At 44.3% G+C, this 16,136-nt stretch overlaps 1 protein-coding gene across 2 annotated transcripts; it reads left to right on the top strand.

The window, feature by feature from the left end:
* Positions 1 to 3,917: 3,917 nt before the first annotated feature.
* Positions 3,918 to 14,806, top strand: Rrp4 (exosome complex component Rrp4). 2 transcript variants are annotated; one of them, XM_077648559.1, is made up of 8 exons: positions 3,918 to 4,087; positions 4,323 to 4,430; positions 6,118 to 6,253; positions 6,516 to 6,581; positions 6,999 to 7,067; positions 9,561 to 9,728; positions 10,058 to 10,186; positions 14,509 to 14,806. In XM_077648559.1, exons 1-8 carry the CDS (start codon positions 3,954 to 3,956, stop codon positions 14,584 to 14,586), a joined length of 888 nt encoding a protein of 295 aa, XP_077504685.1. In that variant the 5' UTR covers positions 3,918 to 3,953; the 3' UTR covers positions 14,587 to 14,806. The 2 variants fall into 2 exon arrangements, with proteins under 2 accessions (XP_077504685.1, XP_077504686.1); XM_077648560.1 differs by lacking the exon at positions 3,918 to 4,087 and adding an exon at positions 4,176 to 4,231.
* Positions 14,807 to 16,136: the final 1,330 nt, after the last annotated feature.

Raw genomic sequence — 16,136 nt, 5'->3', positions numbered from 1 at the left:
TCTAGCGCCGCTCGCGCCCTGGTGACCAAGGTCTGTTGGGACTGCAGGTCACGGCAGCTGAGCAGCGCCGCCTCCCAGGCCTCCCTAGAAGGGCGTGAGGTGAAGGATGCCTTCATCATTGACCGACAGACTGGGTCACACTGCCTAGCAGCGGCGCTTCCCGCTTAATGTATTTGCGTCCTGAGATGTAAACAATCCTCGATTTCAGGTCACTGTTGTCAAAACTACGCTCGATGACCATTTGCATTCGCTACTCAATATTCTACTCGATTTTTTCACAATATAACCGGCATAAATCGGGAAGTTTATTTTAAACAGCCCTTCTACGTTTCAAAACGACGTGATCGTTCTTGCAGAATTCGAGAGTACCGTGTCAGGACAAACTTGCTTGCCAATTCATGTTTTATCAAGACTGTGCAACAGTGGAATCAGTTATCGGAAGTGCAAGTGTGCTCTGTTAATGAAGATGTTTTTTTTTTGCAAATTTGTAACCCCCCTGCTGTAACGCCTTCGGGCAATGCGGGGTAATTACTGAATAAAGAATAAAACCTGTGAACTTGCTCTCCACAATCGCCGACATTGCACATACGAACCCGGCGGACTCGCTGGGCCTATTCGTGTTGCAGCTGAGACGAAGGGTGAACATATAAAATGTCGCTCGTTTCGCTTATTCATATTACGGAGAAGGTGCAAACAAGAGAGTAATCGACGTGGAAGTTTCGCTCGGCCGCCGATTGAGGTGCCGGCTGGTGCGTCAGCGACGGCATACAGTATTGTGCGTTTTTATCGTGAAAAGTTTCAAAATTTTTCAAAATTTTCCCCGCCTCAACCGCTGGCTCATTTGCGGTGAAACTGCACACAGAGCTTGCGTATTATGGTAACTTTTGTATCGTAGCAAGTTTGACAACGGCACTTGCTGAGTTGAGCCGTGCATGATGCGAAAACATAATCGTCGACGTAGAGATCGGCGAACCAAAGCCCGCAGACGACGTTTTTTCGCTGAAGAGCGGCAGTGGCGCCATCTGTTTTTGAAGTGGAAAACGTCACGACAAGGCCACCGAGGAGAGCATTGCAAACAATATTCTTTGAAAGTGAAATAAGTCATTCTAATATTTTTTCCCGCTCAATTAGCCGAAAATGTTGTAAGCGCTTCAGTTGAAGCAGACGAAATGGCCGTAACGGCATATTTAAATGGCCCGCGTTTCTTACAATGTTCGCCTCGGCGGCCTTGTGACATTTTCCACTACAAAAACAGATGGCGCCACTGCCGCTCTTTAGCGCCCGTGTCTGTGTCTTCTTCCTTCGTGTTTTCGTCTCGTTCCTTGCGCTGTTTTTTCATCATGGATTACCAACTAGCCCGGCATCTTGCACTTCTGGACAAAACGTCGTCTGCGGTTTTTGGTTCGCCGATCTCAACGTAGACGATTACGTTTTCGCATCGTGCACGTCTCAACTAATGGTGTCTTCGGCTGACGGCACTCGTGGAGTTTTCCACGCACTCTTGCGGTGCTCCACGTTCGGCTGGATTCCACTCGTGCAGTGCCTTACGTTCGGCTGGGACGAGCACGACACGAGTGCGTGCCACCGTGGAGACCGACGGTGGAGCGCGGTGCAGTCCCGTCGTGCAGCTCGCGCTAGCAGACGTCACGGACGGACGATGCTGTTGGCGCAAACAATATCACTACACAGTGGCCGATAGGAAGCATCGACGAAGTGGAAAAAACACGAAGCATCACAAGTGGGCATATTTCAAAGAAATGTTGAATATTGTAGCGGCTGCAATGCATTTATTCGCGCTGCAATCATGCAGCCACCGGCCGGCGAGCGCTGTGCCTTGACCGTTTGAAAAAAATTAAAGGTTCGTCAATATTATTAGTGCGGCGAACGGCAAATGCGGTTCATCTGGCACACCTGCACTTTATGACATCATACTTTTTGTCAACGTGAGCATAGGTTAAAAGATATATCAATACATTGACAATGTGGGGAGCTGAGATTAGATTGAGAATCGTCGGCAGATATTTTCGGAAGTCACTCTAGCTGCTCTAAAGCGTATGCATCAAAACCAGCGAGCATAACGCCGTGGTGTGTCTGACAAACCTGCGCAAGCACAGTCGCAGTATTTCATGAGCATGGTCGCGTGGTTCCCGCATTGCCCACCGTCGCTATGAACGCCGGTCCTGCGCGCTGTTACTGAAGCGGTTGTTGCTAACTGTACAAATTGCTGACTGCAGTCGTTGGCGTCGGCCGCTCGTAAAAATGGCCTCTGAGATTCTTGAGCGTCTCAGAGGTCACGGTGAACAGAGGGCAGAAAGAGCAACGGCACTCTGAGAATGTTTTGCACGTTCGGCTGAGGTGCAAGTGGACGTGCCACTAATTTGACGTCACTTCCTAATCACCGGCACGGAGGCAGTGCAGCTCAGCCGAATACACCATAAGTAAGTACCGTTGCCAAACTTGCTACGATACAAAAGTTACCATAACACGCAAGCTCTGTGTGCAGTTTCACCGCAAGTGAAACTTGGCTTCGAGCCGTTGCGCTAGTTTACAAGAACCGCAAGTGAGCCAGCGGTTGAGGCGGGAAAATTTTTGAAAGTCTTCACTATAAAAACGCACAATATTGTATATGCCGATCAGCCCACCGACCGCTGAGTCGCCGAAGCAGCGCCTCGCTGATGTCACGCGTCGCCGTTCATAGTGCGTCACGTTACTGTGTTGTGATGTCACTTTATTCACTGATATCGTTCCCAGGGCTCTACGTCACCACCTATAGCGCTAGCGATGGGCCTCGATCGTGAGAAAGGGCACTTAGGGACTCTTTGGAGCTCAATTCAAATATATTTTAAGCGCTTGTTGCGTCCAATACATCGCCGTACGTGACCTTACATACAGAGGATGCCCATAACAAGCTTACTATAGCCTCGAAATTTGACGTCCCACCCTTTAAACATTCCAGTTCAACGGTAGTGTTGTTTCTACAGCATTTAAAGAGCAATGCTTTCTCGCTCTATATTCACATCCTCCATGTTCCTTTATTTTTGGCTCAAAGGAGGCGTGGCCCTGATACGGTTGAAAGGACATTCGCAATTTTCTAATCTGACCGATAGTTTTAAGAAACTGAAAGTGACGGCGGTGGGCATTGCTCAATGTGTTTCATTTATTTCCTTTTTTTTAATAAAGATGGCCAGCTGCATGCCGCCAAGCGAGAGTCGCTCTTGTTGGCGCCTGTCTCGCGCACTGTTATAGCGTTCGTCAGGCCCGAACAAGAAAAGACCCAGAAGAAGGCTACGAGAGTTTGCGTGGTGTCGACCCTAGCTTGAACGCGCAGGACTACCCTTTAACAATTAACTCTGTCTCCATCACAGACCGACTCGATGCCAGAAAAGCAGAGGCTTGCAGTTAAATACATTCACACGTTGTCATATTGGCACAGCACACGGGCGCCTTAGCATTTTTCCTCCATAAAAACGCAGCCGCCGCGGTCGGGTTCGAACCTGGGTATTTTGGTTCCACTTTCTGTGCATCGTATGGTATATGTCCTTTGTTGAAAGATTATAATTATGACAGCGCTGTTTTTCGAACATATGATTCTGTTGAGTCATTCTGTCGAAGCTAGAGAAGACGTTTCCTCGCTTCCGCGGCTTCCTCGTGTTTCGTGTGTTGCTCGCATCATCCGATGCCGCGTTCCCCTCACCCTAAGTGAAGGGAGGGTCAGGCCCCCCTTGTCCCCCCCCCCCCCCCGCGATTTATGCCACTGAAGCTAAACATCCGCTGTTTATTGCTGTTTATTCTACGTCTACTACAATCCCGGCAGCCAATCAGGTGCTGCTGGAACGGTGTGCTTGAAAAATGAAAACCGAAACCGGCCGATGATTTCGAGGTGCGATTTCAATCCGAGACAAGCAGCGCGTCCAGCATGGGTACAGTGCTCTAGCACTGTAGCATGGGATACCATGGCGACCATGGCTACCATGGCGGTTGATGTAAGGCTTTTCTCCGCGCGAAAGCAAGATGTTCGTGAGAACGCTCGACCAAAGGGCCTTGTGGCTCCCGGAGACGTCATCACAACAGACTTAAGCTTTATGAGGTGGGAAGAGCTCGCTTTACGACTGTTGTTTGTCTAATGTAACACCAACTTCGGACTTTGTAAATCGGTGAATTGCACTCACGTGGTTTGCGCCGCAAGTGGGATGCAGATTCGCGTATTTCTGTCACTGAGCAAAGCAAATAAGTATGTGTGAATATGTTGCCGTAGATAGTGCCATTTTTCCTTTTTTTCTTAGGATTCGTATTAAACTTTTGTGATTGTCCTGCCGTTCCAGAGGCCACGGCACTTATGTTGACAGCAGCAATGAACAACTACTTTCATCCGTCGCAGGTGTGGTTGAGAAGGTAAACAAACTCATCACAGTTCGCCCACTCAAAACACGGTGCGTATAGAACTTCCTTTGTGCTCTGTCCTGTTAGGGCTTGTGCTAAGGATTTTTCGGTGTAACCTCTTTTCGTGCTCTTTGGCAACACCTTACAGTACTGTGCGAAGAGTGGACGTTTGCATAGTAGTATGTCACTTATAAGTACTGTGACTTATTTTTCCTGTCATATCAGCTGGTGAAACATATGTTTGTGAGCGAAAGCTATATATCTTTTTATTAAGTTTTTTTCTGCTCGCAAGAACCGCTATAAAATTGCATGGTTGCATGATTGAAGCACATGGGGCCAAGCACCCGCCATATTCCAGTGCTCATGAATTATGTAGGTAACTTCAGGAAGATATCTTTGCGACTGAAGCCATGAAGAGGTCCAGGAGACACTCACTATCACCGGCTGAAGTTGTTGGCTGTATTCATTACCCAGCCTCAGCAATGTAACGAATCTTAACTAAATAACTTGTTGACGCTTTAGATATATTTAGAAAATGCGTTTTTATAATTTGTAAACAGCTATGAATACAGAACCTGACAGCCAAATGAATGACGAACTATTGATTAAACAATTAACATGAATTGGGCACTCTAAAATTGATTTCTACTTTTTTAAAGCAACCTAATGTTATATATTTCTGGTAAGCTTGTGGTTTTGAGTGAAGTGCTGCAACATCACTGTGATATGTAATCCAACCAAATTGCAGCGGCAGCAGTATGGTTCTATGTGAACAGTTGGCTCAAAGGCCAACTAGAAAGGTCATGATGACTGGTGTCCTTCAGGAGGCTGTTGTTGTGAAAACAAAGTACAGTTGTGGGTTGGTGCGGGAATTTAAGAAGCTTTGCAAAAAAGTTGAGGCAACCTGCATGCCTTCTTTTTTCAGGGCACTGCACCTGAGCGTGACCGTGCACAGATTGTTGCTGTATAGGAGGTCATGGGGTTTTATTGCATCCACCATCCACTAAACTTGCAAATACTTGCGCCATCTGCCAATTTTGTTTCCTAACAAAAAAAAAATGATTAATTAGGCGTGAAGGCATAAAAATTCCTAGCTTATCTTGAGGTATAGCCGTGTGATGATTTGTATTCATGTGAGTAGTCTTTAATTTTTTTATTATAGGCTAAGGAAGCATCAGCAACAATGTGCCATGAGGAGTGAACTTTTCAGTGAAGGCATCAAATTTACTAAGTTTAATGGATCCTGTCAGTTCATTCCTGATTGTATTCAGAACTTCTCAGTACTTAAGTATTTCAAAGTGTGCATTACCTTTTTGTCTACATTATGAAGGATATTTTTGTTGCATATTAGTGTAGTGAAGGACTTTATTTATGAACACTGTCTTTTGCACACAGCAGATTTTAAATTCTATCATGAAAATAAATGTCTGCTCACAATTTTCATAACTGGAATAGGGTTTCTGCAAATTTCATGTGCCTAGTTATGTCTTCGGATTTTTCTTGTTCTGTTGAACATTTTCTGTAAAGAGAGTAAACAATAACTATTGTATAGCCATAATAATGTGACTTTATGGAACTTTTTTGTGTTCATGAGTAGGTGCTCCAAATACAGTCAAAGCATGCTAGGTTCAGTGCTCTATTCCTTTTATTTTTTTGAAAAACGTGGTTGTAATTTAGTGGTGCCAATTGATGCGATGTTTCCCTCTGCCACTATAACCATGTCTTTCTTTTGTGCAGCTACAATGGCGAGATAGGAGACGTTGTTATCGGACGAATAGTTGAAGTCCAACAGAGGCGATGGAAGGTTGAAATGGCCTCACGTTTGAATGCATCTCTGCTGCTTTCGTCTGTCAACTTGCCTGGTGGAGAGCTGGTATGATGGTTCATGCATGCATCTGTTTGGCCATGCTTACTATTGCGGTGAAAATAGCTTAGTGTGAACATAATAGGACTATGGTGGTGATTCTCAGTGCTAGTCCTATTGTCAAAGGTTGACCAGGTACTGCCAGCTGATACGTTGGCAAGAATGTGCATGCTGGGAGTAATTTATTTGAAAGCTAGCTGTTATGTTATTTGTGAAGCCTTGGCCATGGTATGTGAATTGTCTGAGATGTAATGCGGCTCAACTCTTTCAGAGAAGGAAGTCTGCTAAGGATGAATTGCTGATGAGGCAATACCTGTGTGAAGGCGACCTCATCAGTGTATCCTTTTGTTTATGTCATGCACATGAAGGAAGCAGTGAATGGTGCATGGGCATGGCAGTGCAAGAACAAGCAGATTGTGTCAGCACTGAAGTGGTGACTAGATTGTCCCATTAAGTATTTCCCCAGGCCTCCATGCTTTATCTATATGTAGTGTTTTTGTTTTATGTGGTGCAGTGTGTTAAAGCATAAGTGGCTACCTTTATCATAGCTGCCAGCTTATTCTGGAGTCGTCCTTTGGTATATGAGGCCGATAATTATGAGTGTAATATATGCCTTACAAGACCATGATGGCCAGCAGTATAGTGCTTGTTTTTTCGCTTTCATTAGACATGCATGTTCCTCTGCTAGTGGTTTCTTTGCGCACTTTTTATTCATATCAGTTGTCGATAACCCACTTAACTATTGCACTGCCAGGCAGAAGTACAATCTGTTTTTGCTGATGGATCGTTGTCACTGCACACCAGGAGCCTCAAGTATGGCAAGGCAAGTTCCACATTGCACATCTGGCCACAAATACAGCACTAAAGCATTAAAATGTGCCATGTTGGCATTCAGTGCTATGCTTAACATAAGAATGTAGGCTTTAGAGTTCATTCTGTGTGGCTGCCATCTGACTTGTTAAGCATGTGAGCTAGATGTTGCTAGGGCTGCAACAGCAAATCCCAGGTCCCAGATTAGCGCATGCTCTAGATAGCTGTGTGTCAAATGTGCATTTATCACATACACATTAATCGACGTGTTGTTTGAGTTGCCACTGCTGGCATTATAGGCACTACATAATGAAGTGGTTATAGGGCTCTTTAATAGAGGTACTTTCTGTATGATATAAGGGAATAAATATTCTGGCTACAATACAGAGACTTCCATATTTATCTGCCACATTTTTTAAAATTTCTGTGCACAAACTACTGGCTTAATTGGAACCAAACATCGCTTGCTAGGTAGCATATTATGGTCTGCGTTCTTTTAGATGTAACTAAAAATTGCTACTTGCCCGCATTTTCTGGGATTAAGGAGAAACTGTTGTCGACTGCGAGTAGTTTTTGCAGATGCAAACCAAGCAGCTGATCCGACAGCTGGACAAAGAGGCAACCAATAGCCTGGCTTTGTGTGTGGGCGAGTTGTGTATTTGTTTTGAAGGTTACTGTTGTATTTTTGTGGTGTTTTACTTATAGAAGCGATGACTCTTCTTTTTGACACTAATTTTAATGAGTAGACGAAATACATCTGCAAGGAACTGCGCAATTTTCCACCACCGAGCCAAGCCACCTGTTGCTTGCTTCTGCAAGCGGCAAGGGGCACAGCCAGTTGGTTCAGCTGCTCAGCCAGCCTTTTCAAAAACTGTACTTGCAGGCAATACCAGTTTTTCCATCTGTAGCATATTTTGAAGAAATTAGTCACTTTGGAAAGGGGGCTTTCAAATATATAATGCAGTCAATAAATGGAGTGTTCAAAAGTGTCCTGGAGTTGTCCTTGAATATCTTGTTTCATGTCTGTGGTTCTTGGTCCTGTGCAGCTTAGTTTAACTGACACTTTCCCAATTTGCCAAAAAACCTTGCTTCATAATACATTTCTTATTGGCTGTGTTAATATTCTTTGTATGTATTCTTCATCCTATGATTCTTATATTTGGTTAGATTTTGATGTACTGGTTTGTTAATTTCTGGCTGTGCATATATGTGGAGAGAAATAACACTTGAATGAACTTTCCATCTAATGAACCTGTGAAAAATCCCCTGCCAAAACACAATTGTATCAAATCCAAGTGGAATCAATTTCATCACTCTGCTACTTCGGGTCAAAACAGATCACTTTGGAAAAAAATGCAGCAATTTTCATGCGCAAAACTGCGGGCAGTGCAATTTCGAAGTTGCACAGCTTGTGAAGCTTCGCAGCACCATTATTTTTCTAGCTATACTGAGGCATTCCATGTATTCTTGAGGATGGTTTGGTTATGCAGCTGGCATGAAGCATGAGTAGTAGCCTAACATATTGGTTAGTGCACTTGCCTCATTCTTAGTCTTGTAAGTCGGGAAAGAACCTTTATCTAAAATTATACAAGAATTTGAGCAAGAAAGGCAATAGTCTACACAAGTTCGAAGCTATTGCCCCCAACTGGGCATTCTTACTAAAAAAAAAAGTGCATGAAAGTATGGACTGTGGACTACTTACCAAGTTGATTTCAATGTTGAATACAGAACTTTAGTAAGGTAAGCTTGTTGGTTAATGGTTATGCTTGAAGCAGTGCAAGGGATGGCATGGAAAGGAGCTTATGGTGCCTGTCCCTTTCTGTTTCATCCTTTGCACTGTTTCAAGCATGGATACAAATGTTTGACACAAAATTACTGCACTTTGTTGAGTGTTCCAAGTGTGCTAATGGATGGAGTTTTCAGTAACGTGAAATAAATGTCTTTGGGAACCACTTGAATGCTTGAACTTTATTTTAATACTATTAGCCTCTAATGAGGCTAACAGAATGATAAGATAAGAGAGTGGCTGCATGCTCATTTCACTTCAGCAAAGTTTCACTTAAGCATTTCCTCAAGGTCCCTGAATAATTGGTTTTTGGGGAAAGGAAATGGCGCAGTATCTGTCTCATTTATCGTTGGACACCTGAACTGGGCAGGATGGGAAGGGATAAGGGAGGGAGTGAAAGAAAGGAAGAAATAGGTGCCGTAGGCCTCCGGAATAATTTCGACCACCTGGGGATCTTTAACGTGCACTGACATCGCACAGCACACGGGCGCCTTAGCGTTTTTCCTCCATAAAAACGCAGCCGCCGCGGTCGGGTTCGAACCCGGGAACTCCGGATCAGTAGTCGAGCGCCCTAACCACTGAGCCACCGCGGCGGGTAAATATTTCAGGTTGTGATTCGTGGGCTTGTATAGGCCTTGTCACATTGTTAGATCATAGACTTGTATTGTGACTGCTCTTTCTAACATTTTTTTATGCCTTTCTGTGGACTCTGGTGTGCAGCTGGGTCAAGGCACCTTAGTACTTGTGTCGCCATCATTGATCAAGCGCTGCAAGATTCACTTCCACAGCCTGCCATGCGGTGTTCAGGTCATCCTGGGAAATAATGGCTATGTCTGGATCTGCCCACTTCCATCAGAAGAAGGCACAAAGTTTTTTCAGAGTGTAGACGTAAGTCCAAGCTCATGCATTTGATTTGGTGGCCATTTTTGGGATGCAGTGTCACAAGTGTATAAAGCAGTGTGGAGCAAAACATGTACCTCACAGTGCAACCACAGTGAGGGGGTTGGCTCGTGAGGGGGGTGAGAGAAGGTTGCAGTCAGCTGCTTTTGCCCATTTGCAAATTGGCTAAGGGTATTGATTGCCACATGCCACATTCTAGTATGTAGCACTGGACAGCGATGTTTGCTCCTTGCAAAACATGAAGGTGTGCCAAGTTTATGTGAAATGCTTTTGTGAGGTAGTAAGCTGTGCATGTAGCCTTTCTGTCTTCTTTACAGATGGTACCTGAGGTCACGAGAGAGGCTATATCTCGTGTCAGAAACTGCATTGTGGCCCTGGCACGCAATCATGTTCTCCTCTTTGATACTAGCATTGTGTATGCCTTTGACATCTCTCTGGAACACAAGGTGAGGAGACCTGAAATGTGCTGCATGTCTTGCTTGCTGCATTTGTTATCCAGCATGTTTTGCAAACCTTTTATTTTTTGCTCATTGCAACTTCCAGGCCTTCTTTTATGTGTGTTCATTTCCTCAATCATTGACCATTTAATGCGCTTTGTATACACTTGTGTACTTAGCAAACTTGCAGCTTTTTCTCAGAGTAAGAGGCGAATTCAGCATCCCTCATATTTCAAATGGGGTGGTTTTGTATAGACAAGCGTCATGTTTGTAAACAAAGGTGGCGCTGCAGTTGGCAGCAACGCGGGGTGTAGGCAAAACACAGCACTCCTACACTGCGCCAAGCGACACTGCCTTCGAAACCAACTGGTGTATGTGAATATTTCATAACGTGCTCGTCGCTTGTGGTTAGACACATTTTTGTTGATGCTCAGGAGACTAGTTCTGCACTGTTTCAGCGTGTTCGCCAGTCGGAATTAGTAGGCGGAGCGCTGCATTGGGTGCTTCTCCACTCCTAGTTGGCGACAAGTAACAGCGCAGCCTTACGGCGGGTGAAAGTGCGAGGTATGAGGCTCAGGAACTAATCATCCACAGTTCTCAACTTATGGGCCGATAAAGCATATCCTATTGCTAGTACAAGATAGGATGACGTGATGCGCGGCCCGAATCAGCTTTCTCACTCGACGAACCTTGTAGTGCTCTTTCTATTTTCACCAATCCACTTCACTTTGGAGACCTTGGAAATTAATGAACTCTATCATCATCATCAGCCTGACTACACCCACTGCAGGGCAAAGGCCTCTCCCATGTCTCTTCAATCAACTCTGTCCTTTGCCAGTTGCACCCACCGTAGGCCTGCAAACTTCCTAATCTCATCCACCCACCTAACCTTCTGCTGTCCCCTGCTACGCTTGCCTTCTCTTGGAATCCACTCAGTTACCCTTAAAGGGGCCCTGAAGCACATTTTCAGTGCATTGTTTTGCCTGTTGGGTGCATAGAATGAGTTACAGTGATGCTATTCATTGCTTGTACCGCATATACTGCGGTTTTTAATATCTTAATTAGGTCGCAAAAACAAATTTGTGGCGCTGACGGTGTCGCCATACAGTTACGGTTTTTAGCACCGGACATGACATCACTTAGTGGGGGCTTCATGATTTGACAAAGAGTAAATGTACTGCAAATTGTGTTAATAACTAGAGATCCGTGTTGTCAAGTTTCTGTGTTTTATATTACATTAACAAAACCAACTTGTTTGCCCTAGATAAAAGCACTGTAAAGCAAGTAAAACAAAAATACACCACTAGAGGCTCTGGCTACTTTCTGCATCGAAGGACTTTGCGCCTCTCTGTAAACATCCTACGACCTAGCACTCAACACTTATGGCTACTCTCTATGTATCTGAGAGCGGCTTTGCAGAGTTGATCCGATCGAGGCATTGCACTCTATAAGCGTTCGTTTCGATCCCAAGGAATGATGCGTTCAGTTCACATTTAGAAGACAGTGCGCATCATCAGCTTGTGGACGATCACCGAGCGGCGGCGCCAGATGGCGCCACGTTCCCGTCAACAGCGCGCGCTCCTTGCTCGCCGTGACCAACCAGCGCGCTAGGAGCGACGGGTGATTGTTGGCAGTAAGCAGTAGCGGTACGCACTATGCTAAATATATCTGATATCTTGGGCAGCCTGTCACACCGTCACAGTATATCGCGCTCGAGTTCAGATCCATAAGTAAGGGAAGGTCACTGATCAGGTTTTCCTTCTGCGCCGTCGACGTGACGATGAAGCATCGCTAGGTCAGCTGGGCGTTCACATGGTTGTTGTAACCATGCAAACGGCGCTGCAAGCCTTGGCATGAACGAGTTACAGAGAACAGGCAACCATGGAGTGCAAACTTCTGCCACGTGCTCTGATAGGCTGTTTTGATTGGTCGCACGAAGTGTCATCATTGGGAGAGTGAAATGGGAATGGGAAGCTGCGCGAAAATCGAGTTGAGGGCAGCATTTTGTTTGCTTGTATTTTGTGTATTTTGAAATTTCTTCAATGAATAACTTTCGTTCCTATGCATCGCTTCTCGTAATTCTTTTTGAGTCAGCATCTGTGTGACATAAAGAATCCATCTGAAGTTAGTTCAAGCGGTGTTTCACAGCCCCTTTAAGGACCAGCGGTTATCTTGCTTTCGCAGTACATGCCCTGCCCAAGCCCATTTCTTCCTCTTGATTTCGACTAGGATGTGATTAACACGCGTTTGTTCCCTCACCCACTCTGCCCGCCTGTGGTCTCTTAACGTTACACCTATAATTTTTCTTTCCATGGCTCGCTGTGGTTTCCTTAACTTAAGCTGAACCCTTTTCTTTAGCCTCCATGTTTCTGCCCCATAGGTGAGTATGAACACTATAGCTGCTTTGAATAAGGCAAGTGCGATCCGAGAGTCCACGAGCGCATGCATGGACATTTTCCTCGAGCTCCAAACGAAATTTATGCTCACTCTGCTAACTATAAAATTTTGCTTATTTTAGAATTTATTCGTGTCTGCGCATTCTGCTTGATCGAAGTGGCTTTTGGTGTGGAATTTGCTGTGTTCGCCAGGTTCTGATCGACCTACAGTGTGAAAATTCAAATAATTTGGGAAATAACACTGCACGACTTTGTCGAGATCCTAGCATCGTTGGACCGATGTTGAAATGACACACTTGTTGAAATTCGCGAAAATGAAAACAGAAAAAACCGTCGTGCATGCTACTACCCAAGTCCGGTGCTTCTTCAAGCACAGCACAGCGTGAACGCTGAAGGCGACTGGCGGCAGCTTTTTGACTTGTTTCTTTTTTTTTTGTGAAGTGATGCTCGGGACGTTGTCCGGGTGATAAGCATCTGAAAATGGCCCCCTGCGTTCAACTTACGATCTCAAGCACACAGAATATCGCGGCTAAACTTATGCTGAGAGCACGACAGAATCGGAACGAGTTGCAGGCGTTACTTAATTTTTGCACAGTTTACCACGCGACCGAACAGCAACGATGCAAAGTCAGAGACACGAACCAACTTATTAGATTTGAATGCATAAACGCAACATAAACGCAACCCAAGGGGCGAAATGAGCGCGGCCTAATAACCCACAAGCTCGGCGGTAATGATTAGCCGCGAAGCCGGTCCGTCGCCAAACTTGTTTTGCTCCTCGGCCCCTTCTCGTCACTTTCACGCCTATCTGACTGCAATAAACTTGTGGAAACTTATGCCACTTCCTTTCTTCTGCATTGCGGCTCAACCAACCGCACCACAATTTGTCGGCATGCCATGAATTGTGCTCAAAAACACGCAAGCCTGGCGCACCCATTGCAGAAGGTCCCGCTTTTTGCCTACACAACAAAAGTCACTGCTGATGCCAGCGCCACCGCATCTCGTTGACGTCACGGCCTGATGCTTGTCTATATTAATCAGCAGATGCAGAAAATAATATTTTCCAAAACAATAAGCATGGTAGCGTGTTCTCTGCCATTTTCTTGCAGACAGTTTTCCGTCAGTATGGATGTCAATTTTTTTTGCTAAATTTATAGCTTCATATGCATCTTTGAGAAAGGAAATTATTTCACGATCCCTGGGGTGTTAATTTCACAAAACTCTTTATTTTGATATTACAGTTTCCATCTATTTTGAGTTTGCAAGAAATTTTGTGCATGTGAGCAAAAATTAATCATTGGTTTGTTTCGTTGGAAAACTTAAAAGTGGCCTTTCTTGAAGCATGGGTATCCTATTTAAGCAGAAAAATATTTGTTTTCAATCAAAATCATAAATGGCACCTGAAAGGGTTAAAGGGAGGTTCGATGGCCCAATGAAACAACTTCACTTTTCCTGCGTTTTAGGTTAGTGGAAAGTTTGTGATATATAGGCTATTCTGCAACTCATCATAGAAGTCAGTTTCCAGGAAAATTCAGAAGATTTTGTGCAGTGTGTAAGCAGTGTTCTTTTGTATGCATTAACCCCCTAACAGACTTTTTTTTATTTTTTTTTTTAAATTGTACTAAACTGGTCATTCAGTTCCCGTGCTGCCATCTGTCAGCAAAGCAAAAAAAATGCTTTGTATGAGCCCCACTTGCCTTAAACTGGACACAGAGTGCCCGAAAACACACAGGCTAGATGTGTCATAAACCAGAAATGACAGCCTGCTTATGATGAACCCGGCTCATCCAAGTCTGCTATGGGGTTATTCATTTGAGCTACATGGGGACAGGGTGTGTATTTTTCAGAGTTCACGTCAAGCAGTGTGTTGTTAATTTGCATTTTGCATGCCCTTATGGGCTGCTTTTAAACATTTCTTTTTCAAATCTTCACCAGGTGAATGCCCTCACAAAGCCAGAGGTGATGAAAGAAGTGGCCGACCTAACAAAACAGAAGCTGTTTGTGGAGGCATAGAAGTAAAAAAATGGAACAGCAACAAGTTCTGTGTTTGCTGCATTTTACATCTTTGCTGTGCAACTTTTGGCACCGACTATCAGTCTGTACCAAACGAGTTGTATGAATTTACCACAATCTCTCATTTCTTGTTATGGCTTGCTTCCTGGTCACTCTTGAATGGTGTGTTTGAATTTTATAGATCACAAACTCAGATTAATAATGGCTTGTTTCCTGGTCACTGTTGAATGGTGTGTTTGAGTATTATAGATTATAAGATCAGATTACACAAAGTATTACTTTTTGTCACCGACTGCAGGGGCAGATTTAAAAGCAGAGATGATCCCAATTTCTACTTGTATTTGGTTATTTGCTATGGTACATGCCATCAGTGGATGGCCAATGCTTATAACGAATGAATCTGCTCCTAATTAGTGTTTTTTTAGCAAAGCTAATTTTTCTCAGTCTGGGAATTTGTAGAAATTTCGATAGTGAAAAGCGACAAATGTGGTGCTCAAAGAATTGCATCACTTCAGATGGAACATTCACTTGTAGCCCTATTTTTGAAAACCTCTATCTCTATACAACTTGGTAGCCAACTATGCAATTTATTGAAGTGCTGTTATTCATGTACTGAAGGTACTTCGAGGTGCAGTTTTGTGCCCTGCAGGGAGCCGAGCCAGTCTCAGATGTAAAGGAGCATCATTCTCCAATAGGTAGAGTCGAATGCACAAAGAAAAATGAGGCACAGGGAGGTAAGGTATGTATTGTGCAAACCAAGGCAGTCATGCACTCGGTAGGTGCTGCCCAAAAAAATACACGAGTAATACCAGGACCTCGAGTTTATTTCCAATTATGTTCTACGGGAAGTGGCTTCCCATGTATCAAAATGCATGCTCTTACCCAAGGTGATACTTCTGCATTTCTTTGTGGATGCAGTTGACTCGGAAGTGAAGAAAAGTTTTCGCCGTCAAAAATTACTGCTAATGTCGGTGCAGGCTCGCAGGAGTGCGCGATAGGGCAGCCTGTAATGCTTCCTTAGAGTTGCTTCTGCCAAAATATGTTGCATGAAATGTTGTATGCTCTTAGGTGAATTAGGTTTTGACATATTTTTTATGCATCTTTTCTTAAACCCTAAAGAACTTTTAGTGTTTCCCTCCTTTTCTTTTTTTTTTCCCTAATTGATAGTGTCTGGAAGTTGATCACAAAGTGCTTACCTACTGTTTGTTTGGGAAGAAGAGCTGTAGTCATGTCACTGCTTTCTATGATTAATTGCCTGCATTTACCCATGGATGAAAGGATTAACAGCACAAATGAAAGACAGACGTGAAGAGAGACAACAAACAGAACAGGCACTACTCTAGCAGACTAATCTTATCAGCAAGCCAAGAAGGGCAACATTCTGCACATGCACCAGAGGTTTTGTGATGGCAGAAACACCTTGATTGCACTTGAAAACCATCTCGCATCGAATGTTTACATTGGAGATGCCCCTGACCTATGCTTTCCGCCACTGAAAAGAGATGCCGAGGTGTCACTCGGTATCTCTTTTAAGTGGCGAAAGCTGTCTG

This window comes from Amblyomma americanum, chromosome 1 (assembly GCF_052857255.1).
Source record: "Amblyomma americanum isolate KBUSLIRL-KWMA chromosome 1, ASM5285725v1, whole genome shotgun sequence".
In the NCBI taxonomy this organism is placed as follows: domain Eukaryota; kingdom Metazoa; phylum Arthropoda; class Arachnida; order Ixodida; family Ixodidae; genus Amblyomma; species Amblyomma americanum.
The sequence above is the reverse complement of the archived record's forward strand: the minus strand, read 5'-3'. Positions and strand labels throughout refer to the sequence as shown.

Coding starts and splice junctions, on each gene's coding strand:
- Rrp4 (XM_077648559.1), top strand. CDS start 3,954: ATGGCGACCATGGCTACCATGGCGGTTGATGTAAGGCTTTTCTCCGCG. Junction 9,729..10,057: donor AGTTTTTTCAGAGTGTAGAC/GTAAGTCCAAGC, acceptor TCTTCTTTACAG/ATGGTACCTGAGGTCACGAG. Junction 10,187..14,508: donor ACATCTCTCTGGAACACAAG/GTGAGGAGACCT, acceptor AATCTTCACCAG/GTGAATGCCCTCACAAAGCC.